Source organism: Ostrea edulis, chromosome 5, assembly GCF_947568905.1.
Source record: "Ostrea edulis chromosome 5, xbOstEdul1.1, whole genome shotgun sequence".
Lineage (NCBI taxonomy): Eukaryota > Metazoa > Mollusca > Bivalvia > Ostreida > Ostreidae > Ostrea > Ostrea edulis.
The window spans coordinates 80,977,810-81,004,920 of record NC_079168.1 but is presented as its reverse complement, the minus strand read 5'-3'; the positions used below and the strand labels follow the sequence as shown (position 1 = coordinate 81,004,920).

The 27,111-nt window shown below is 37.3% G+C and overlaps 2 protein-coding genes across 2 annotated transcripts in view; one reads left to right on the top strand and one right to left on the bottom strand.

The window, feature by feature from the left end:
* Window positions 1–10,089, top strand: part of LOC125648982 (protein-cysteine N-palmitoyltransferase HHAT-like) — a 44,924-nt gene extending 34,835 nt beyond the window's left edge. The window contains exons 20-21 of the mRNA XM_056166406.1: window positions 7,467–7,580; window positions 8,640–10,089. Coding sequence (XP_056022381.1) covers window positions 7,467–7,576 — 110 coding nt within the window. The 3' untranslated portion in view covers window positions 7,577–7,580; window positions 8,640–10,089. The remainder of the gene's footprint in view (window positions 1–7,466; window positions 7,581–8,639) is intronic.
* LOC125648981 (potassium voltage-gated channel subfamily H member 1-like) overlaps window positions 10,090–27,111 on the bottom strand; it is a 43,383-nt gene continuing 26,361 nt past the window's right edge. The window contains exons 2-10 of the mRNA XM_048876082.2: window positions 23,103–23,333; window positions 17,503–17,625; window positions 16,760–16,881; window positions 16,279–16,674; window positions 15,717–16,137; window positions 15,425–15,624; window positions 15,079–15,331; window positions 14,378–14,574; window positions 10,090–14,262 (exon numbers count right to left, since the gene is read on the bottom strand). Of these exons, the coding sequence (XP_048732039.1) occupies window positions 12,178–14,262; window positions 14,378–14,574; window positions 15,079–15,331; window positions 15,425–15,624; window positions 15,717–16,137; window positions 16,279–16,674; window positions 16,760–16,881; window positions 17,503–17,625; window positions 23,103–23,333 (4,028 nt within the window). The 3' untranslated portion in view covers window positions 10,090–12,177. The remainder of the gene's footprint in view (window positions 14,263–14,377; window positions 14,575–15,078; window positions 15,332–15,424; window positions 15,625–15,716; window positions 16,138–16,278; window positions 16,675–16,759; window positions 16,882–17,502; window positions 17,626–23,102; window positions 23,334–27,111) is intronic.

The window sequence follows — 27,111 nt, the reverse complement described above, 5'->3', positions numbered from 1 at the left end:
TACTTTAATGTTGACTGGCTGTGTTTGTTATATATTCTGTTGATACTTTAATGTTGACTGGCTGTGTTTGTTATATATTCTGTTGATACTTTAATGTTGACTGACCGTGTTTGTTATATATTCTGTTGTTACTTTAATGTTGACTGGCTGTGTTTGTTATATATTCTGTTGTACCTTCTTCAGCCTTGTTAGTACTTTCCTTTGTCTTATTAGTACTTTTCTCAGTCTTGCTAGTACATCTTCTTTGTACCTTCCCGTCTTGTCAGTACTTTCATCAGTCATGTTAGTACTTTCCTTGTCTGTACTAAATAAGCCTTCTCAGTACTTTTATAAGCCTTGTTAGTACTTTCATCAGTCTTCTTAGTACCTTCATCAATCTTATCAGTACTTTTGTCCATCTTCTTAGTACTTTTCATAGTCTTGTCAGTACTTTTGTAAGCCTTGTTAGCACTTTGCTCAATATTGTTAGTACTTTGTTCAGTCTTGTTAGTACTTTACTCAGTCTTGATAGTACTTTTGTCAGCCTTGTCCCTTGGGTTTCTTGGTTAGAATAGGTCCTCAGTACCCCTTGCTTGTTGTAAGACGCAGCGAAATGGGACGGTCTATCAGATGAAACCGCAAAAACCGAGATTCCGTGTCACAGCAGGAGTGTCACGATAAAGATCCCTCCCTGCTCAAGGGCTGTAAGCGCCGAGCGTAGGCCTAAATTTTGCAGCCCTTCTCCAATAATGGTGACATCTCCATATGAGTGAAATATTCTCGAGAGGGACGTTAAACAATATACAATCAATCAATCAGTCAATCCTCAGGCATCTAATGACCCCCGACATTACCACACTCAAACAATATACAATCAATCAATCAGTCAATCCTCAGGCATCTAATGACCCCCGACATTACCACACTCAAACAATATACAATCAATCAATCAGTCAATCCTCAGGCATCTAATGACCCCGACATTACCACACTCAAACAATATACAATCAATCAATCAGTCAATCCTCAGGCATCTAATGACCCCGACATTACCACACTCAAACAATATACAATCAATCAATCAGTCAATCCTCAGGCATCTAATGACCCCCGACATTACCACACTCAAACAATATACAATCAATCAATCAGTCAATTCTCAGGCATCTAATGACCCCGACATTACCACACTCAAACAATATACAATCAATCAATCAGTCAATTCTCAGGCATCTAATGACCCCCGACATTACCACACTCACTCAGGCATCTAATGACCCCCGACATTACCACACTCACTCAGGCATCTAATGACCCCCGACCACACTCACTCAGGCATCTAATGACCCCCGACATTACCACACTCACTCAGGCATCTAATGACCCCCGACATTACCACACTCACTCAGGCATCTAATGACCCCCGACATTACCACACTCACTCAGGCATCTAATGACCCCCGACACTACCACACTCACTCAAGCATCTAATGACCCCCGACACTACCACACTCACTCAGGCATCTAATGACCCCCGACACTACCACACTCACTCAGGCATCTAATGACCCCCGACATTACCACACTCACTCAGGCATCTAATGACCCCCGACACTACCACACTCACTCAGGCATCTAATGACCCCCGACACTACCACACTCACTCAGGCATCTAATGACCCCCGACACTACCACACTCACTCAGGCATCTAATGACCCCCGACATTACCTCACTCACTCAGGCATCTAATGACCCCCGACATTACCACACTCACTCAGGCATCTAATGGCCCCCGACATTACCACACTCACTCAGGCATCTAATGACCCCCGACATTACCACACTCACTCAGGCATCTAATGACCCCCGACATTACCACACTCACTCAGGCATCTAATGACCCCCGACATTACCACACTCACTCAGGCATCTAATGACCCCCGACACTACCACACTCACTCAAGCATCTAATGACCCCCGACACTACCACACTCACTCAGGCATCTAATGACCCCCGACATTACCACACTCACTCAGGCATCTAATGACCCCCGACATTACCACACTCACTCAGGCATCTAATGACCCCCGACATTACCACACTCACTCAGGCATCTAATGACCCCCGACCACACTCACCTCCGAGTGGTTTGACAAAGAACAAAATTTCAAACATTTATGTATTCATTAGTTCTGCTAGATAATGTTTCACAAAGCAGAATTTTCTATTCCATTGGGCCTTTTTACTTAATTATTCGACAGTTCTTATCATGAAGTTATAATTGCTGTAGAAATAATTAGGATTTATTGGTTCTCTTGGTAGATGACTGAAAACATTATATTGCAGAAGATTTCCGTTGGAGATTTACGGAGACAGCCGAGTGTCTGGTTGACCGAGGCTATAGTAAATATTATCATGTACTGGGTTCAGAGGTCCTTTATAAGTATTTTAAATGCAGATATGAATGTTATATCAGTGTATTGTTTTGTGTCCCATTTGCACGATTATTTGAATATTTCCCCCATGTATTTTGTGCACATATAGTGACCCAGATTTGGTGCTTTTTGAACTGCATCGAAACTATAGGCAAAGGGTACATCTCCTGATGACGAAGTACCGAATTTTCTTGGTTTGTTTTTATAATTATAGTTATCAGACCCAAAACCATATATGCAACATATTTATGAATTGAATTTAAAAATTATTCTGACTAAGACTATTTCATCCCTGATAAAAACTACATGCATCAACTGTATGAACAACAAAACATCAAACTAATTCGATACTGGTGAACATGGTGACTTGGTGCCAATGTTGTAGGTCACAGTTCAAGGTCAAAGACCATCAAATGTACATTATATCGAATATTACATTCGTCAATTAATGGGGGTGCCTGTAGGGGATATGTATTGCTTATGCAATACTCTCAGAATGCTTGTTTTTAGATTATTAAAGTACGCTGTACTTCTTAAATGATATGCAGTGCGTCAATTGGAAGGTTGATCAAAGCCAAATCTATCACAGAGGAAAACTAGAGTGAAGGTGCATCTGGGATGGCTGAAATTAAAGGCATCATTTCATTCTGTGGTACTGTTGGTTTGTAATTTTCAGTATTGATTAAAGGTTCTTCAAAGATCTGTAGATAAATGCTTTGTATAGTATGGCTAATTTTCTCGATTTACAATATAGCACGTTTGATATATCATGTCATTACAGCATCATTACCTCCCTTTTTAAGGTTACATTGATTTTTTTCTCTTGGTTTTCCAGACTTTTATGAAGAGACATTTATCTTTGGGTCTTTGAAGTTAGGGGGAAGCGACAAACTACCATGATCTCAGAGTCATGCCATAGGAAATCAGATTGCTTCTCAAAAATTAAAGTCATTCAGAAATTCTGTGAACTAGTTTCCATGTAGATTTTTATTCAGCATGCTGAACATTTTATGTAGATACCATTCGATTGATCCTGAACAATGAATCAGCATAACGTTTTAACACATCAGCATTTTGATAATTAATATTCCAAAATTATGTAAACTTAAAGGCCACTTTCTACAATCTTTTTTCAAAAATTATGAAAATGGATGCTAAATTCATATTTGTATAAGTAAAATGAATAAAATTCGCTGCATGGAATTAAAATTTTGACCACAATTTCTCAATCATGTTCAATATAGTGGAGAAAACTTTTTATAGAGTGATGCAGGGAGGTTGGCAATACATTTCATTTCTTGAACATCATAGAAAATAAACAATTCCTAATATTTTAGGAATTTAGTAATTACAAACAGAATAAGTAAAAAAAAATAAAATATTTATCAACCCGCATGCATTCATTTTTTGTTTGTAGCAGGTGCCTTTAATCTGATATTAGTAATATTTTGCAAAACTACACCTCAATTTATCAAGTCAATAACTACAGAATGATGAAAACATATCCGTGCAATTTATATGATAATTAAATAGTCATTAAGAGTGACCGCTGAACCAATTTTTGTGTGTGTCAACTTCCATGTTTGGTTCAAGAATTGTGACGTAAATATATTTGAAGATGTTTGATGATTACATTGATAGCAATTAGGATTAAATGTCATATTAGTTGTTTTTTTCTTTGGTCAATGTTAATTAAAGGTCACAATCTCTTCATGTGGAAGGACATAAGCTATATATACATGTATGAGCACATATCTGTCTTTTTACCATGATCGTTATTTCTTTCACACTTCCAGTGCTTTAAAACTCTTGTCTCCTTAATAAAATAACAAAGGCTTATTAAGGTACGTAATGAAAAGGTGAAGATAATGAACAATGATCAATCTCATTAATCCTATAGAAAATTTGAAATTAAGAGAAGGGCAAACCTGAACCACTGGACATACCAGAAGTGGGATCAGGCGCCCAGGAGGAGTCATGGCTTAAAATAAAGTTGAGGTATCAGATCATTTAAGATACATGCAACTCCACCCTCATGTGATGTCATAGGTTTTTGCAAAATCTTTGTGCATGATACATTGTCAGAATGGATTAAAAGTATAAATTAAGAGGAATATTAAAATTCCGCATTAGACACACCAAAACAAAAATACGTACCATCTATCCTTCTGTGTTTAGTAAACCAGAAGTGATAAAAGAATTTGATAAGTTACATGAGAGATATGTTTTGGTTCCAGCTGACAAAGCTTGTAAAAACATTGTCTTTGTTTGTAAGGCTCATTATTACAACTTCTTTTTAAACGAACTTGGCATAACTTCCACTGTTGGTAATCGTACCTATACTCCAACTGCCCTTTCAAAAGACCACAGGCAATTGCATCGCTTGGGGGTAGAATTTACTATATAAAGAGTAAAGGTATAGAACTCTAAATATAGGATACCCAAGTTAGCCGATGTAAAAACAATAAATTAATTGATATAAAATTCTACTTTATATTTTAATTTATTCATACATAATCAATCTACATTACTACCAAAGTTCATCCCGAAATTCCGTATACTTCCCAAGATATGCAGAAATGAACTCGGAAAAATGCCTATTATTTTTTGGTTGACTTTTAGCTGGGCCCTGATACTATACGACTACACAAAGTGTTTGAGCATTGCAGCAAGCTATTACATAGAATATGCAGCATAAAATATCATTTCTAAAATGAATTTCTTACCCCAATTCATAAAATGAAGTCCGTAATACTTTGGTAGTAATGTAGAATGATTATGTATGAATAAATTAAAATACAAAGTAGAATTTTATATCAATTAATTTATTGTTTTTACATCGGCTAACTTGGGTACCCTATATAGTTCTATACCTTTACTCTTTATGTGGTAAATTCGATCCCCAAGCGATGCAATTGCCTGTGCAAAAGACGAAATTCTTCAAAACCATGCTTCAGTTTTAGACACATTAAATATCCCAGTCGATGGGTCGGATGAATATGAGTTACCGTACCTATACTGGATTCCTAAACTTCATAAAAACCCTTACAAACAAAGATCCAGTAAATGTTCTACCAAGCTCCTATCTTTTCTCCTCACGAAAATATTAACAGCTGTGAAAGAAAAACTTCTTCAAACTTACTGTGCGACTACATGTGCCAGAAGTGGTGTAAATCAAATGTGGATTCTACAAAATTCTAAAAAAAACTTAGTAAACTTGAAATCACAAAACTTTTCTCAAATCAACAACATCAAAACGTATGACTTTTCAACTCTTTACATGACCATTCCTCGGGATATATTAAAGACTAGACTTTTTGACATTATAGACAGTTGCTTCTTTAACAAAAATGGAAAACGCAAATAAGCTAAGCTTGAATGAACTACAGTATACTTTTTAAAATTTTAATTTCAAAAAGTAAATCTAGATGCAATTCATTGTATATTTACTATCCCATTTTTCTAATTTGAAAAAAAAAATTACCGAGGGGATTATCCAGTTTGGTAATCAGGAAAAAAATATAGTTTGTTGTGTTTATAACAAAAATCATCGTCGGATACCCACGGCTGATCTCGTCTTCTAATCATCACGTGATGAGTAGAAGAGATCAGCCATGGACATATCTGACGATGAAAAAAAATGTGTTCTTATCAAATCTGACACTACTTCTATAAAGAGTGCTTTAATATGAACTGAAATATTACTCAAAGTTAACTAAGTTCAACACGACGCGTATGTCAGCAGCTGACGTGACTGATCAGGAAGTGGACCAGCTGATGGTATTTCTTTGGTACTTGCATCTTGATTACAATAATACACTCACTGAAGAAATATTTATTGATGCTATTGCTGAAAGTTGTATTAATTAAAAATTCAAATTTATGTTTTGTACAAAATACGTTGTTATACTTTGGCTACAGATAACTTTTACCTCCAGCGCGATTTTTTCCCCTAAGCGTGTAAATGACCAAAATGTCGAAGTCCTTTGGTCTATTTCGATCATCAACTATCGTAACTAAAGTTGAACCAAAGTAAGTTCGATCATCAGCCATATTAGACTTCCGAAACTTCATTGTGCATGCCTAGCTTGCTTCCCGACCTTCAGTGCGCATGTCTGGTTACTAAAGTTCAACCACTCTGCAAGCATCTATTGCTGTGTGGTAGACCAGGCATGCGCAGTGACACTCCTTCCGGCTTCGACCAAAGCAGTTTGATCGCATTTTGGTTCAAATCTAGTTACTATAGTTGATGATTGAACTAGGCCATAGTAATTGTCTATTTGACCTCCAAAACGTCATTGCACATGCCTGGCTTGCTTCCATATATTCAGTGCGCATGTCTGGTTACTAAAATTCCAGACCAGACATGCGCAGTGACACCCCTTCTGTTTCGACCAAAGCCAGTTCGATCGTACTTTGGTTCAAGTATAGTTACTAAAGTTGATGATCGAACTAGGCCCATATGGCCTAGTTCGATCATCAACCATAGTAGTTGACTTCCGAAACATCAATGCGCATTCCTGACTTACTTCCGGACCTTCAGTGCGCATGTCTGGTTACTAAAGTTCCAGACCAGACATGCGCAGTGACACCCCTTCCGTTTCGACCAAAGGCAGTTTGATCGTACTCTGGTTCAAGTCTAGTTATTAAAGTTGATGATCGAGCTATATTTTTATGTAAGCCCATATGTATTAAAGAAGTGTGACAAGTTAAACCTGAGTTGGATGAAAATAGCAATAGTTTTGTAATCGTTTTTAACATGATTTACCTTTCTAAGTAGAAATCGTTTCAATACTTATAGAATTTTAGATACATGTAATAATTACAAATCTAAATGATTCGGAACTGGCCATGATCCAGAACTAGGTAAAAGACTGCATATATTATATATAAGACGTGTATGAATATTTTGGCCATGATCCAGAACTGGGTAAAAGACTGCATATATTATATATAAGACATGTATGGATATTTTACTAACTAAAAATAAAATGTGCAATACTATTAGCTGATTAAGAGTCTGTCAGTTGTACACTTTCTTGTTTTTCAGGGAATGCCCAGACATTAGCGACTGTATATGCAATCTTGTATTGCTGTGTTCAGTCAAGCATGGAAATTAAGTGCACCTCAAAAAACAAAGACACAACAAAAGAGAATTGATGAGGTAGGGGAAAACCGTCCAAATAGCCAATTATTATCTAACTTAATTCGGTTGGAATTTTGAAAATTCCATTGATTACTTGGGCATGTTTCTGTCAAAAAGCTATTGCACCAAGATGTTAAGTTAAAGTTGATGTATACCTTGTGTTTTGTGCATTAAAAGCGACTTTGTACTGGTTTTTATAGTCTTGATCAGCTATTCTACTGTGATGTTAAAATGTCCGACGTAAACTGTTTCTGTTTGTTAACATGAACCTTATAATTTAGCACTGTCGTTAATGGTCTAGGTATCCGTTGGCAACGCTTTACTTCTGCTGCCAATTAAAGCAAACAATACGTCTGTCTTGGGGATTGTGTAACAATCGGTAATCGGCTTTACAACTTTCCCACGGATGAAAAATTTATAAAAAGAAAGCAGAATGAAGTAATATATCAGGTGATTGGATCATGATTACGTAACCGTTAGTACAGGTCTCTAGTATTCTGTCGGTAGTTTGCGTTACGACCTTTTAATTATTCATAGACTTTCAATAACTGATAATGAGACAAAATTAAGGAGAATAAGAGAAACACCAATCAACACTATAAACAAACAGAGATCAAGGAAAGGGGGCGTTTTCTCTGTTGACCTTGTTCCGACGCTGCCCAATTAGATTGTGGTCCTTGGATAACCAGGAACACCGCATGCAATTATGTACAAAGTATATTTATATTGCTGTAAATTGCAAAATGTGTTTTAAACAGTATTTTGAAATATCCAATGGTTTTGAAATAACCCTGGTGAAATTATTCATTTGACTCTTGTTTAAAGTAATTCATATATATACAGTAGTTTATATAATTCTCTGTTATTGACAATCAAATACATCTTATTTCCAAAATACCTTCAAGTCATTTGCCGTGATATTTCCGCATGGGAAATATCAGTTTCACTTCTCTTGTAAGGATTTGAAAGAAGTCTGCTTATGTGTGTGGATATCTTTTGAAACTGTTGGTATGCTAATTCAATGATATTAAACAAAATACTTGAGATATTGACTTATTTTCCGCCTTTATATTGCAGGTAGTTTGGAATTACCTATACCTCTACTTCCGTATGGAGCTCAGAACACAAACATGACAAGGAGCGCCCGTATTCACACTGATTTTCCCGTTAATGTGCAATATTTTCTTAGCCACCATGAAAAAATTCATAGGATGGCGGGCGATGATAGCATTGTTGGTGAGAGAAATATTGACTTTCCTCTCTTTGGAATGCTTGATTACGATATTTAACAATAGCTGTCTTCATTAATGGAAGCTAATTATTGGACACAGAGACAGAAGTCTATACCAGGCCCATTTAAATGAATGAGCGTCACCTTGTTATGGCGATAGTTTTGTCACCACTTTAACGTACAGAATGATGAAGTTCTGACACTTCACTTTTGTCACCACTTTAACGTACAGAATGATGAAGTTCTGACACTTCACTTTTGTCACCACTTTAACGTACAGAATGATGAAGTTCTGACACTTCACTTTTGTCACCACTTTATCGTACAGAATGATGAAGTTCTGACACTTCACTTTTGTCACCACTTTAACGTACAGAATGATGAAGTTCTGACACTTCACTTTTGTCACCACTTTAACGTACAGAATGATGAAGTTCTGACACTTCACTTTTGTCACCACTTTAACGTACAGAATGATGAAGTTCTGACACTTCACTTTTGTCACCACTTTATCGTACAGAATGATGAAGTTCTGACACTTCACTTTTGTCACCACTTTATCGTACAGAATGATGAAGTTCTGACACTTCACTTTTGTCACCACTTTAACGTACAGAATGATGAAGTTCTGACACTTCACTTTTGTCACCACTTTATCGTACAGAATGATGAAGTTCTGACACTTCACTTTTGTCACCACTTTATCGTACAGAATGATGAAGTTCTGACACTTCACTTTTGTCACCTGGCTTGGAAAAGTAGAAATATGTCAAAAATAGATTTTGTTTTTCATTGTTTTAAAAAATGTTGAATTTATTTTTGTCTTGACAAGTGATTACTTTCGTGTCTTCTTACTGAAGGAATCTTTTTCTTCTCTATCAGTCTTCTCAATCAACCTGTCATTAGGACGAATGTGGTCTGTTGTGTTTCATACCAATGCCCTTGGATTACGGACTACTCCTTTTACCTGATCAAAGTATAGGGCTCACGGCGGGTGTGACAGGTCAACAGGAGATGTTTACTCCTCCTAAGCACCTGACCCTAAGTCTAGTGTCTCCGGGAGTCCGTTGTTTGTCCCACTTTTAAATTTTGTACTCTTTATAGAGATTGACCACTGTTAGTTACATGTATCTTCCATTTTTTCATCCATGATTAACTTGTATTTCAATACAATATTGTTCAGTGTTACAGACATGCACCCACTGGTTGAAAGAAAAAAGAGCAGATAACGAAAACGGTTGTACGCTTCTTGGATCAGACCAATATCGTCATTAAAAACAAACTCTGTCACATGTATTTCCATTTTCAAAATTTATTCAAATTGAAATTAAAAAAAAATGTAATAAACAACAAAATGATCATGATGAAGGTGGTGATCATTTGGGAATGTGGTAATAATTGTGTGACTACAACAGCCAATGAAAATCTAGAAGAGGGTGATTATAAACGGTAACAAGATATCACAATTCACTGGTTAACAAAGAGGTACTCATCACATCCGGGTTATTGCGATAAAAATAAATATAAGTGCAGGACTAACTTTGAATGGGAATTAAATAGGTAGTGAAAAATGTGTATGAATAATCGGGTAGATATCCCCCCAACAACAATATAGTTTTGAAAACGAATGATAAGTTGTGTAAGAGTGATTTATAGGGATAGACTACCCTCTATGGATGGCTATGACATTTTTTGGCATATAATATTTCTACATGGTGAGGGTAGTAGAAAACTGGACGATTAAATCACTGAAAAGGTCGTCGTGTTTTTGTCTGCTGTATTACGCCCCATTGAGAATTTTCCTTTCGTATGGAGACGTCACCAACAGAAGGTTAAACATCACCAATTTAAGCACGATCGGAGCCTTAGGAGTAAGTTTGTTTTTATATCGTGCCATGACGCGGGACCTCAGTGTTGAGGTCTCATCTAAAAGACGTGCGACTCTCGGTCGTAAATGCCGAGCCGAGCGTTTGATGAATCTTTATGATCTGTGGCGTGATTAATAGAAAGGAGAGGAACAGCCAGAATGATGGAATGAGTGTTCTTGTATGTGCAATAAAATATGGTTAATTAAAAGTTTGTGTAATTGAAGCTGCTTAGTGCTGTACCAAAATAAAATATCCTTTGGTATTATTAACGCTACCCGTTGAATCGATACGATGCTTGAATATGAGAAAAACGAAGTATCTCGAAATCCCCCGGCTTTTAGTGTATATCGTGTAATTTTGGCGCGTTCGTAATATTGCCAATGTGGGGGAATAACAAAAATAAAACCGTCAAAATTTCCATTCAAAATCCGCCAAATAAATGATTAAAAGACCAAACTACTTTTATGAGAAAAATCCATCAAATATTCGCGACACCAAAATTACCCGATATGCGGATGTCATAGTTACTGTTGCTATGTTTCCATATCCAAAAGACCTAGCTATATGTGTCCTACAGAATATGCAAGCAAATGAAAAACTAACTAGTTAAAATGGTACTATCTGAAAGATGGTTAACATGTCTAACAAGAACATACATAATAGTAAGTTAACATCATGACGAGAACCCCATTTGCTAAGTTGAGGAAAACCGTAATAAAGATTATATTTGAGAAAACTTGACTAATAAATCATGAATATATCTGCAAAAATTCGCAGTTTTTCCTACCGAAAACTGGTTTAGTAATCATCTAATCTATTAACGAAAGCCCATTGGCAAAACAAAATATAAATATATATAAACTTGTTGAAAACACAGTTTCAACAACGATATTTATAATTGACGGTCATTGAAATGTATAATAGAGAAAAACAATTTAACTTGGTTTAAAGCAGTGTACGTGATATTACAATGTAACATCATTAACATCATACAAAAAGGCAGTTAAAGAAACGAAACATTGCATATCATTTCCACCATATTTCTTGCCAAAGTATGGAGAGAGAACGGAGGAAAAATCCTTGGTTAGATACTTTGTGCTGGACGCTGGAATGTTTTAGATTCATTTGAACATTCTGGTACTTGCAGGGCAGAAGGTTAATTTTCTGGTTTTTATAACTTTGGTTTCTTCATGTTGGAAGCAGACGCTAAAGGCATTCAGGCTCGGGCCTTATCTTTGATGAAGACTGTAGTCTACGCACGATATGTGTTTGATATAAAAATTAACAGTGGTAATTCAATAATAAAACTGATGGAACGTCATCGAGTCACTACACTTTGACTTCAGCTAGAACAAACTCCTGATCACATTTTCATCGCACTGGATCCTGAGCTTTGTCCAAGGCTTGAAATTGTAGTCACTTGGCGCGAATGTATATCACAACTCTGAGAATGTCACACATTGTAAATCATTCTGCAGAAAGTATATGGATTTTCCAGGAACATTCAGTTATGATCTCATAAGATGTCCAGATCACGGTCCTTAATATGAGCCCCTTCACTGTCCAGGGGTAACTTAATTCCACCTGGGATTTTTTGCGCCTCCAGCCGCTGAGGGTCCGGGGATGTTTTCCCTTCCATACTTGTTTTACTAGAACTTTGAATATTTGAACTGTATTTAGGTTTTTGGCCGTTAGAGCCTCGACGGGTTCTTGTTTTCATTTTAAGCACATCGTCTGCCATTGAAATAACGTTTCTTTGACCGGATGCTTCAGTCATGCTTACGTCACTTACGGATGCTGCGGGTCCCGTGGGCGTTGACGCATGACTTGTCGATAATTTTGGAGAATTCGGTCTTGGTGTTGAGGAAATTCCTGTTGGATTCACAGAATATCCAACCGCTGGTCCCAGGGCCGAAATCAACGGGTACTCGTTTCTTTTTGATGTTGCAAGTTGACCGTCTTTTGACTTTGTCTTGTTTCCACCATTGGTCGGTGATGTTGATTTTGAGCCATCTGCTCCTGGCGAAGGCGATGCATTGTCCCCACGGTAGCTCTGTGGTGGTGGTGGTGTATTCCCCTCTACGTTTGAGTGGTTGTCAACTTTACTAGGCGGGGGTGTACCGTTCTTTTGCGATGTCTTTTTATGAACTCCGATACTCAAGGAAGGAATGTGTTCTTCGTGATCCGCCATTGATGCACCATTTCCACCTTTTGCATGTACATTTGTTTTAGCTCCATTTCTTTTATTTGTGGGCGTATTGTTTCCGTCTCTGGCTTCATGGCGTGAATCGCGTTCATTGCTTGATGTTGAGGTTTTGTGAATAGTTATATCCGATGACTTAATACGGCCTGTTTTCTCTTGTTTTGATACAGCATTGGTAATTGGTGGTTGTAGATGACCGTCGTGTGTTTGTGGGTTCGGTTTTGATGCTGTGTCATCGTTTGACGAACCACTTTGCTGCACTTCCTTGGATTCTTTGAGACTTGCCTTTGAAACGGAATTACTAGTTGGTTGTTTTATATGATTTCTCTGTGCAGAAGAATGACTCGATGGCGTCGAAAGTCGACTGATCGGAGAAACACCACATGACGCAGAATTAGACAGCGTCGTACTGATATCACCATCTTTTGGAAGATTAGGAGTCGGACTTTCTGCGGATTTCGGTATAAAGTCCACATCACAGATGAGGACGTGATTTTTAGGGGATTCCTCTTCGGAGGATTCGGTGGCGGGGTCTGTACTATTGTTATTGTCTGTGTTTCTGGTAGAATTTTCCTTGGAATGTGGATAAGTTGAATCCTCGTGAGAAGAACATGGAGAGGAGCTTGGAGAGAACATTCGTAATATTTCAGAAATTTGTTCATCTATTCTGTTCATCTTTTGATGCAAGATGTCCATGTCTTCTTTCATTTCCAGTTTAATGTCATTAAGAGAAGTTAACATATGACGCTCAGCAATTGACATGGCCGAAATGGAATTATCACGACTAGTTAAATTATTATTATTCTCGTTTCGTACCGTCACTGCATGCCCTACATTTTCTTCAGTAATAAGATCCAGTTTCACATTGCTGCGAATTATACCACTGTCCATCGACTCTGATTTTCGTAAATTATTCTGAGTTTCTTCTTTATCAGTGTCTTTAATTGGTTCTGCAGTTTTACCCATCATTTTGCCCCACTTCGATGCAGGCTTTAACTGTGGTTTTGGAGGATCTCCATTCTTCATCTCTTCTTTGTTTTCGTTATTCGGTTTGTTCTGCTTGCTTTCACCATCAGGAGGACCGGATCCGTTCACCATTTTACCCCACTTAGAGGAACCTCCACCAGTTTTGGGTGTTGAATTTTCAGTAACATTTATGAGACGAGCGAAACTTCGAGATTTTTCGGTGCCTCCTCGTTCTCCTCCACTCATGTCCGCTCGACTTCCCTTCTCAGGGTCTGTGTTGGCTTGCATCGACTTAGCATCACTGATCTTTCTGAACCTAGAAATGAGTTTTCGAACTGGATGGTCACTTGATAATTCCAACGGAGGGTCATTCTTTCTTTTTTCAGCCAGTTCTTTCTCTTTTTTCACGTCAGCAACTTTTCGGAAGATCAGCTGGAAAAGAAGAATCAGACTGATTACCATTTCTTTAGTTTGTCTTAAATTTTGATTTTATTCTCCATTTGAAAATAAATGAATACTTAGATATGTTAAAAAAAAATTGGCATACCCTGTGTCTAAGATTGTAGGTGAGAGTTAGATTCCTTGCAAAGGAATTAGCAAAAGCGTGGTAGAATTCCAACACCTCCAAAAGACGACCTCGTTTGATTGTATGAAGGTCACAGTATGTTAATGCTCGGACGTTCGCAGTTGATTGACCAATCGTGTGTTCTTTCCAGAAGTTGTCCCCAAACACGTCTCCCTTACCTGAAAGAGAGATCACATGTCAATCTAATAAAAATCCATATACGGTACTGGAATCGTATTTACCTTCAGCTTTCTCTACCCTCGTGCTTTTGATGGTTTAATCATAAGAAATGCTGCTCAATTATGAAACTTTGTGTGGGTAATTGAAATGAAATTGTGCTATTGTTTTTATTTAAGACGTGACCATTTTCATAGGTTTGAAGTTTTAAGCCTAGATAGGGCCATAACTGAATAAATCAAACCTAACATTAACATTTTAACAAATACAGTATACTACTTCTTACCAAAGAGTTCTACGATATAGTTTTAATTCATTATTGAATTTTCATGTAGAATGTGATAACATCACATAAAAATGGAAATACCTTAAAAGACATTCATCAATCGATATGTGTATTTCTTTTTTAAGAAGATGAAAGGGTGAATAAGATAAAAGCAAAACATTGACATAAACATGGATACATCGATTTCTATCCTAAAAGTATCTTTTGTTTAAATACGTACTAAGAATGGCAACGACTTCATCATCCTGTATCACTTCTAAGGAACCCGTGACGACAAAACATAGGGCATCAAGGCTTTCTCCCTGATGAAAAATCAGATCCCCTGGAGCACTGTGTGTCATGTTAAAATGCATTGCAAGTGCTCGGAGACAACCATCACTAGCAAGACGGAAAGCAGGGTGCTCTAGAAACACCTTCCGATTAAGATGAACACACAAATCTGCTTTCATGTCTTTGGGACAGTAATTCAGTACCTGAAAAATGAATTCATAGAATAGTGTGTCAGTTCAGAGAATGGTGGTTATTGGTAGAGACTGTCTCCTAGATGGAAACAAATTTTATCATACCTTAGTTGCATCTATTCCCTTAGTGATTGCCCAAGTAGACACTATGTAATCCATGACGCGTTCACTCAGAGATTTCGGAACGTCGTGTAGCTTCATGAACTCACGCACGCTATTCAGCATGTCGTGATACCGCGCAAAATTAGCGTAGAATTGCTGAAATATGGTCGTCACATTGGAGAAGATGAGTGCATAAAGAAGAGCTGAAAATATAAAAAGATAAAGTACAATTCAAGTTGGTTTATTGGAATAGTTTTGGAGAGGGAGTGGCGGGAATGACTACGTGATAACTTACCTCCGATAATCATCATGAAAATCGAAAATAGTTTTTCATGCTCTGTATTAGCTGCAACATTTCCAAACCCCACACCGGTCATACACGATAGGGTGAAGTAGAGCGACGTCAAGTAACGCATCCCCTTCCCCGGGCCCCCGAAAACGTCGGGATTCACATTGGTAGAATTCGAAAAGTAAAATATATCTCCGGTGGTGTTCGATAATATTGTTAGCCATCCATAAGATAATCCACTTTGAATTTCACTTAATCCAATGCTATACCATCCACAGGCAAACCAATGAGCAAATAGAATAAAAACAAGAATAAGGAGAACCAACATCGCCGCTCCATATTCCAAATAATGATCCAACTTTCGGACAACTCGGCCAAGTCTTAATAAACGGACGACTTTTAGCGCACTAAAAAGAGTACTGATACCCTGAAAAAAGAAACATGGATTGATTCATAAGTTTTTATTACTACATGTACATATGTGGTATAGTACTCGCTTAACATTGACGCAAAGAGTGTATGTAGGTAGGATTATTATTTTTGTAAGAAGAGACATTAACTGACTTACGTCATCCACATATTGAAATGCATTGAACACATCATAGGGTAGACAAGACAATACGTCGACGACAAACCAACTCTTCATATAGTTCATTCGGATAATTTTGGAATCAGAGATCACTTCCCCACTGGGTCCCACAAAGGTCGTGTGAAAGTTCAATATGATGTCGACAAAGAAGACGACGTCCACAATGCTATCGATGACGAGAAGAGGGACCTGATCCATGGTTTTGTTTTTGAAGGCGGTGTTGTAGGGAACCGTGACCGCGGTGTAAAAGGTCAGGGACAAAATGATCCAATCCCACACTGTCTTGAATAAGCAGTAATGGAGAATAATATGAGGAGGCGTTTTTGGCGCTTCTAATCGGTATTGTGGCAGAACGTCCGAATTCAGACTCATCATCTGCCAATGAAAAAAATGTTAATGTAAAAAGACAAAACTCAAAAGCATGGAAAATTTCCAGGAAGTTATTGAGAGAGCTACCTACATTTGCAATTTGCGATGGTTTTGAGTTGTCAAATTTGGTGCTTGGCATATGAGATGAAAACTGCAGCAGGGTGGAACGATTTCTCGTCACAGAACGGGCCAATCTGGCAAACTTGCTTAAACCTACAATTTCAATCAAGGAGTGTCTATATTAGTGAGAAATGATGGTGCTGAAAATATCTAATTTTCATCATGTAGTGTCAAATAATATTGCATCAAAGATGAAATATATATATTTTCTTACCACGTGCTCTAAATACACTTGTGATAATTTAGAATAAATTGAAAGACATATTTTGCTCGGGTTATCTTGTTTAATTACATGAGACACTTTTCAAGTCGGAATTTGCTGGGATATCAAAGTCTTGACTATTGCGTAAAGCCGGATATTTGATTTGATAGCCGGCCAATGAGTCGTTAAATAACTTTGACTATGTTTGATTTTATCGCGTTGCTTAATTCAATATCTGCTGCTGCCTACTATTTTTTAAAACATTATGTAATCTCTGAAATACGCAGTGAGTTTCGAAGACATACAAATAGCATTCTGTTTAAAAAAAACGCAATCACTTCCAAAGTCTTATAAAGACTTCACCAGAGGGACCCTTTTACTTGACGAAGCACGCTTTGAAAAATTAACGAGATTTAGCAGCTGATAGCAACAATGGATGATATTGTGCGAAAATAAAAACTAATTCCTCTAACTATATTTCCGACAATAAATGTGGTACATATGTAACCTACTTCCTTCTTCGTCGATTGGTTGTTTTAAAGCTGTGATGTCTTTGAAAGTGCACAGGAAAAGAACCACTTGCTCTTTCTCGTTTCTTATTGGTGCGATATGTAACAGCAGCCATAACGGAGTACCTTAAAATAGAAGGATGAAATAGTTGTTATGGAATATTATCAATATAGAGATCATGCAATTGTCCAGTAATATAGAGATGGTACAGTTTTCATGTAATATAGCGCTCATGTAGCAGTTTCGGCGCCTTGAAAAAGAATAAATCCATGTAAAAACTCCCATGTACTTCCAAAACAAGAACTGAATTTGACAACAGTTTGAACGGGGGCCGAAGAAATTTTCATGTATCTGTATTTTAGACAGTGCTCCGCTGCTTTGGAAACCTTAAGGTAGCTCATTACACCAAGACTGATGCTTTTTATGACACTACATCACAAGATGGCGATTTCCATGTTTTGTGACATTATTTTTATCGATCAATTTCTTTGTCGTTGTAGCTCAGTGGATGTAGTATCGGGTTCCACATATCTCGAGTTCAAATCCCCGAGAGCCTTTTGTTCATATTCAAATAAATTTTTGAAAATCACTCCTTTTTTTAAATACCAAAATTGCATATTTTCTGCCTTTTTTACATATGTACTTATTACTTATAATTACATGTATATCTTTGAGAATTGAATTATTTTGTGCTGATTTGAGAAACTCATTGAAGGTGTAGTGAGCCACCTTAAAGCGGTGTGCAATTGCGATCTTTGGAGACACTTTGCTAATTGGGGTCTTGTTCGGATATAGTCCTCGATGAAGTACAATCAAAGTTTGATCGAGAATCGACTGTCTTACGCTAGTCTTCTGTAAAAAATTTTACCTTTACGATTTCTTCTCAAAAACCACCCGACCGATATGAACCAAACATGACACAAAGCATTCTATGTTTGCCCTGCTCTCAATTTTGTATTCTTTAAAGGATTTATTAGAGTGATCACTGTTCGATATCTTCACCCTTGGGTGAAGGGGATTTGTTCAAATGAAAAACATTTTTTCACTTTCACGGAACCGCCGCGGTGGCCGAGAGGTTAGAGCGTTCGCCCCGCATGCGGAAGGTCGGGGTTCGAATCCCGGTCGCGACAGACCTAAGTTGTTAACAACAGATAGTGACAGTTCCATCGCCAAACGCTCAGCATCAGGTGTGAATGTCACGGGTCCTCGGAGATGACCTTAAAAACGGATGTCCCGTGTCACAGTAGGTGTGGCACGCTAAAGAACCCTCACTGCTCAATGGCCATAAGCGCCGAGTATAGGCCTAAATTTGAAGCCCTTCATCGTCTTGGTGACGTCTCCATATGAGTGAAAAATTCTCGAGCGAGACGTTAAGCAAGATACAATAAATCAATCGATCACTCTCACAGAAGTATAATCAAATGTATGAAAGATGAAGATAACGAACAGTGATCAATCTCTTAACTCCCATAAGCAATACAAAATAGAGAGTTGGGCAAGGACGGACGCCTGGATATACCAAAGGTGGGATCAGGTGCTTAGGAGGAGTAAGCATCCCCTGTCGACCGGTCATACCCGCCTTGAGCCCTATATCTTGTATAATATAATAAGGATGGAGTGTTTTATACAATCTTCTCGAGAAGCAATGGATCAGAAATGCTTATATAAAAGCTCCATAACATTATTGGAATTTAATTTTGTTCAAACAACGAACCTTCAGTGAACCTTCAGTGTTCGGGGGAGTAACAATGGGGATCAAAGGTTTTACAAAGAAATATATAGGGACACTCTGTAAACATCTTTTCAAGAATAACCAGCGTTTGATTTGTCAAATTAATATGCAACTATCCCCATGTATCGTAGATTCCAGTTTGTTCACTCTATGACCCCCAGGGCTTGACGTGGTCACAAGAATGATTTACATTTTACCTAGGAATGCGTAGGGATATTCTTTACAAACATCTTCATATGAACTACAAGGATACAATATGTACAATCCGTATTCAAACATCCTCATGGAGTGCAGATTATTGTCTGTAAGATAGGGCCCCAAAGTTGTGGTTGTGCCAAAGATGGGACCAACGTATCACAATAAAGTATATACATTCTTTGAACACCATCTTTTCAAATCAATAGCAGGCGTCCTCAGGTAGCGAAGATAAAAGCCTGCTCACAGCATGACCCCAGGGGCCTGGGTGGTTCTACAATAGTTGGAAATGTTACAATATATGCAGCAACCTTCTCTTTAAAATTCCCAGGAACTATGTAAGGGTTGTCTTATCAATATGCAATCGTCATTATGCAGCGTCGCCCCGTGGCGTCTAGGGTCCTTGCGGGGCTACCAGATAAGTTTAATTTAACATAGAAGCATAGAGAAAAATTGTTTAAATATCTTTTGTTTTCAAGAACCATAATGTTACAATACATCCAACTAAAATAATGCTTACGTATCGTAATCTACTAGTACTTAACTATGTCTCTCACACCATGACCCAGTGACCGCCTGGTTTCAGGTCGGGGCCACAGTATGATTCCAAGTTGGTTTTTTTTATACATTCTTCTAATATCTCCTAGTAATATGACAAGTTTATATAGTGTAGATTAAAGTGTGTTTACACCTGAAGCTCCGCATCACCAGGGTGGGGGTCATAATAAGGACTGAATGCGTTATATGGGATATTGCAACTGCTCATGTGAGCGAAGGGGGCCTGCTGTTATGAAAGAATCGAAAAACGAGATTAGCTGATTATCGTAAGATTAAAACTTGGATGACAGATAATTTCCCTGTACTCTAAGCCGATTTGAAGCACGTTTTTCCCTGATATTTTACAACGGGAAGGTTTATCAGCACCCACGCTGTGGTGCATTTTTACATAAATCTGAGACTGTCAAATTATACCACGGCGCAAAGGTAATAACTCCCCACTCGTACAGAATTCTTGTTTCCTTCCCTTCAGATTTCGGAGAGTGGGATCATGATCGTCAATAATTTCAGAAACAATGCTAAGCATTTGCATTAGCACCGTCTGTATATCTTTTATTATATCCCAGTATGAGAATTCTATGCAACACGTAATCTGATTGGATTAGACAGTCACGTGCCAGGGATGACAAAACTTCATATCTCCCTCTCAAACATAATATTTCCCTATCATATTTCACCCATTGGGCAGCCTCGGACATTTTCCATAAATTTAACGTCAAGGTAGACGAAGTTTATTGTGACATAACAATCAGTCACTGTACGTTCATAGTTCGTAAGGCACAAAAAGCACCTGGTTTTGGTTGATACAAAAACAAGCAAGTAAATCAGCATTCAAGGAGAATGGAATTGCAAAAGAAACTAGTACATATCACTGTACTTCGTTGTTTGTACCTTCTAATACGTTGACGGCGCGGTGTTACCGTGAGGGCGATCTCAGCTACGTACAATGTAGCGGACTCCAATTTCAATTTTTTTTTTTTTTTTTTATTTTTTTTTTTTTTTACATTTTTGTAGTCTTGCTTTGTTTCGGCATGATAAACAATTTATTGCATGATAGGGAAGAAATATGAAGATTCATTCATCCAAGAAAAATCATATTCCCCTCCGGCGTTGCCCTAAGAAAATATGATTTTTCTTGGGTGAATAAATCTTCATATCTCCCTCGCTATCATGCAATAAATGTATAATTTTGCCTTACACATTGTCTGTAAATCTTATGATGCCTTACATATTGTCTGTGTCTATCTTTTTCATCTCATCTCGGAATCAATCAGAAATCTCTGAATCACCAATTATATAAAAATATTGATATCGAGTTGATGGAGTTACAACAACGTCTTGAGATCCAAAACAAACAAACAAACAAGAACACAAGCCAAACACACCCCAAACAAACAATATATGTCCATCACCACGTCAGCAGGCAGTAGTGCACATAATCCCCGAAGGAATCGAATGAATTGTGCACGTTTTATCCTTCCCTTTTTTAAGATTAGAACCCAGATTATTGTAAAATAATGAAATGTTTTTAAGAAGTCTGAGGAAAGATTAATATCGATAGATCGTACAGCTCATTCATTAGAGAGGATTTGTGACAGTTGAAATATGAAATTTTCCCCGACAGAGATCGTAAATCCACGATTCTCGTATCCCAAGAGACCAATACATTAACGCTACTGACTATTTTTAATAATAAATATAAAATAATCTTATTGTTTCGCTGAAATAAATGCGTGTGGTGTAACTATTATTTCACAGATTTCACTTTTGGCAGTCCCGGTTTTTCGTGGTCATGAACTTGATATCAGTTACTAATATATTGGTTTCATTTACGTACTGTTGTCAAAAGCTGTACTTAATTTCCATTCTTTATCACAATTTCATTTGATTCAGACATTTACTTTAATTACCGAGCGTCTACATCCATAAAGTTTGAATTGAAAAAAAAAATAAAGACTATGAAAAATAGTGTTAACCTTCTAATACGCAGTTTTGTATGGAATTTGTATATAATTTGTTCTATTATGCAAGATAAAAACATAGCATTTGAAATAAATCACGTTTAGCGCTTCTTTGCTAAGTTTTGCAAGCCCGGGGGCGGGATATAGTACTTTTAGGGTAGCTAAAACATCGCATTGACCGACAAAATGTCAATGATTGTTTTATAGTATGATTGAATAATTTAAAACATGAAAACTGGCTACTAGGATGAAGGCTATGCCTTTCGACTTCTCTAAAGAGAATATGGTTTACCAAACGATACCTGATCGGCTATCTTTGTTTACAGCTAAAACCTAGTGGAAAGTGATTGGTTTATTGTTGTTCGTTTGTTTTTGTTTTTTGTTTTTTTGTTAGTTTTTTTTTTTGTTGGTTTTTTTGACGACCAAAAACAAAAACAACCAGTAGTGTCAATTTGGAAATTCCCAATCTATTTTTAGTTCTGTGTTGTAAATGTTACATTCACCTCGAAGGCACGCGGAGGTGAACATAGCGTATTATTTTTCTAGTTTGTTGAATCGCAGCCAATCACAGGTGAATATAAAATTCTATTTTTTTTCTAGTTTGTCGAATCTTAACCAAACACATAACTAGGAATAATTTAATCATATGATAACATCAATAAATAATCAATGATTGATATTGAGATGACTGAGCTTAAGGAGGTACTCTACATCGTTATATAAATGGCTGACTTCCTTTTAAAACATGGATGAAAACATAGATATCAGCAATATTTGTGTATTTATTTCAAAATTTATCGCCTAGGTGAGTAGCTCAGTAGGTTAGCACGTCGACTACTGAAGTGTAGATCGTGGGTTCGAGTCCAGCGGGAGTTTGAATTTTCTTCTTCAGATTCCTCTCTACTAAAACTGCATTTTATTTTTACTAAATAAAGTAAATATGAAAGTTTTCAATTTCAAAATATTGTATATATCATCCACTTTTCATCCATATAATTTGTTTCTGGTGTAGCATACCTCCTTAACATTTGATTTGGTGAACACAACAAAACTTACAAGTTTCAACCTCTAGAGGAAGTCTTAAACGGGTCTTAAAGTAGGCAACTCGCACTACATGAACATGTGAACCTATTTTAGCCTAATGCCGAAAACCTACGGTTTTTCTTATACAGGAGGATTTCCACTTGTGTCTGTTCAGTGTCTTCGAACGCCAGCTCCACTTTTTCCACGGTTTCCTTGTCTGATAGTTCTCCGTACATGAAACTGCACGTGCTACTCTTCTGCATGACTTCCGCGCGGTTATACCCGGACAGTTTACAGAAGCCATCATTGCAATAAACAATGGGATAGTCCATAATTCGGGCATTGGCCAACAGGAAGCTGCTGTCTGTAATGGAGAAGGGAAATAACTCTTTAGAAAATACTAAAGCTACGGTAGATACTTGTACGCGTAATTCGTCCGATATCAAATTGCAATACGCCCTCATTTAGGATGATAAAAAGACATATAAAATATTTTTATTAAGAAGAAAAAAACCCAACAAGATTCAAAGAGATTTAATTAAGGTACAAAATATCAAAAAGAAAGTACCAAACAAGGGAATGCAACGGGGAATGCCGCGTGTACTGAACATTTGAGTCCTACTAAACAGACAGACTCGTGTTGTATACATTTGAGTTTCACTAAACAGACAGACTCGTATTGTATACACTTGAGTCCTACTAAACAGACAGACTCGTGTTGTATACATTTGAGTCCTACTAAACAGACAGACTCGTGTTGTATACACTTGAGTTTTACTAAACAGACAGACTCGTGTTGTATACACTTGAGTTTCACTAAACAGACAGACTCGTATTGTATACACTTGAGTCCTACTAAACAGACAGACTCGTGTTGTATACATTTGAGTCCTACTAAACAGACAGACTCGTGTTGTATACACTTGAGTCCTACTAAACAGACAGACTCGTGTTGTATACATTTGAGTCCTACTAAACAGACAGACTCGTGTTGTATACATTTGAGTCCTACTAAACAGACAGACTCGTGTTGTATACATTTGAGTTTCACTAAACAGACAGACTCGTGTTGTATACATTTGAGTTTCACTAAACAGACAGACTCGTATTGTATACACTTGAGTCCTACTAAACAGACAGACTCGTGTTGTATACATTTGAGTCCTACTAAACAGACAGACTCGTGTTGTATACACTTGAGTTTTACTAAACAGACAGACTCGTGTTGTATACACTTGAGTTTCACTAAACAGACATACTCGTATTGTATACACTTGAGTCCTACTAAACAGACAGACTCGTGTTGTATACATTTGAGTCCTACTAAACAGACAGACTCGTGTTGTATACACTTGAGTCCTACTAAACAGACAGACTCGTGTTGTATACATTTGAGTCCTACTAAACAGACAGACTCGTGTTGTATACATTTGAGTCCTACTAAACAGACAGACTCGTGTTGTATACATTTGAGTTTCACTAAACAGACAGACTCGTGTTGTATACATTTGAGTTTCACTAAACAGACAGACTCGTGTTGTATACATTTGAGTTTCACTAAACAGACAGACTCGTGTTGTATACATTTGAGTCCTACTAAACAGACAGACTCGTGTTGTATACACTTGAGTTTCACTAAACAGACAGACTCGTGTTATATACATTTGAGTCCTACTAAACAGACATACTCGTGTTGTATACATTTGAGTTTCACTAAACAGACAGACTCGTGTTGTATACATTTGAGTTTCACTAAACAGACAGACTCGTGTTGTATACACTTGAGTTTCACTAAACAGACAGACTCGTGTTATATACATTTGAGTCCTACTAAACAGACAGACTCGTGTTGTATACATTTGAGTTTCACTAAACAGACAGACTCGTGTTGTATACATTTGAGTTTCACTAAACAGACAGACTCGTGTTGTATACACTTGAGTTTCACTAAACAGACAGACTCGTGTTGTATACATTTGAGTCCTACTAAACAGACAGACTCGTGTTGTATACATTTGAGTCCTACTAAACAGACAGACTCGTGTTGTATACACTTGAGTTTCACTAAACAGAGATACTCGTGTTGTATACACTTGAGTTTCACTAAACAGACAGACTCGTGTTGTATACATTTGAGTCCTACTAAACAGACAGACTCGTGTTGTATACATTTGAGTCCTACTAAACAGACAGACTCGTGTTGTATACACTTGAGTTTCACTAAACAGACATACTCGTGTTGTATACATTTGAGTTTCACTAAACAGACAGACTCGTGTTGTATACATTTGAGTTTCACTAAACAGACAGACTCGTGTTGTATACAATTGAGTTTCACTAAACAGACAGACTCGTGTTGTATACATTTGAGTTTCACTAAACAGACAGACTCGTGTTGTATACATTTGAGTTTCACTAAACAGACAGACTCGTGTTGTATACATTTGAGTTTCACTAAACAGACAGACTCGTGTTGTATACACTTGAGTCCTACTAAACAGACAGACTCGTGTTGTATACATTTGAGTCCTACTAAAAAGAAAGACGCGTGTTTCTCGAAGAAATCTCAAACTTAAGTTTGAGTTTTCTTCTATATTTCAGCAGTCAAAATTTGAGTTAAATCATGAAATACTTTATAAAGTTTCCCTGCAAGTTTTCTTTTTACAAAGATGTTAGCCACATCTATAGTGTTTAGGTTCTGCACAGTAACATTTCGCAATGCAAGCTTTTCATATTTTCAATCCAGCCTTCAGATAGTTCATGTGGCAGTAAAACTAAACCGCAACTAAGGATTTAACTACGGCACATTGTTTTAATCTTCTTGTATAAATCGAATACATCTTTGCATTTTGAAAGCTTTTGTTTGATAGGTTCCTGATCTCGGTGCTCACTCTTTGTTACACAGCATTATAACACGACAAACTGTACATAAACCGACTGAGTAAAGGCATATTGAATTCTTGACATTTAAAACTTGGTCGTAAGAGCCAGCGCCATTAACTTCTAATGGCTTTTGCTTTGTTATTGACTCCATTTTGTTTAAGGTCGTTTTGAAGAGGTTATGTTTCTGAAATTAAGACAAGTCTATTGTTATCTTCAAATACTTCAGTTCAAATCTACCTTCCTGGTTAACCCAAGTCATCCCGTATATCAGCTTCCTCATAGTTAATTGATATTAATGAATTATGGAAACTAATTATGCGTCAAGTCAGCATTGTGTGTTTCCATTTTCTTCCTTCCCCGTGATTGAATTGTCCATTAATGAAATGTTAATTGTTACTGGGGCCAAATATAAACTTCTATTAGTACGAACATAAATTTACATGATATTTCATTGTGTGTGATTTGTTTGGTGAATGTTTCAATTCTCATTTTCCGATGCGTTGTCGGAGACTAAATAAAGTTTTCATTTCCTGATGCTGTTTGGTTGGTGGGCTGCTTTGGAACGAGGCCCTACTTTCATTTCACACGGTCATTCCCACATGAAGATCAGTTTCCGGTGGTTAACCAACCGGATTGTATCAAAATCGATCTCGAAATCGATGCCACACACTGTCAATGCCTATTGAAATTTAATTTACGTCAGTTTCGCTATCAATATCGGGTACGGACAGATGCTTTCTACATCGTATTTCATCTATCTCCGAGCTCTTTGATTGGTTCAGAACCATGCCCAAAAATGAATTGGTGACGTAAAGAGGAGTATCCTTGAAAATCGCCAAATGCCTTTGTAGATCTTGCATGTTTTTTAAATGTTAAATCTTCAAACAAAGAAAACCAATAGAATTTTAAAATCTTCCGCTTCAACATGGGGCAGTTTTATTACGCGCAAGAACGCCAATCTTACTATCCATACCAACACCACCTCGACCTCTCCGGAATATCGATCTCTGACAACCCCGTAATTGATTTATCTTGGTTTAAATATTGGATAACGACAGGCGGTGATTTAAATAGTAATAATTGAAACCTAATGAGCACAAGGCAGCAAATACTCGTCGCGTTTCCCAGCAGCCCCGGCGCGTCCCGGTGGATGAAAGACTCGTTCTCAAGGGCTGTTATTTGTTTCCCCGGAATCGTGTCTTGGAATCCAAGGACACGTGTGACCTCAAAACCAAAGTTCTAATAATATAATCAGAAAA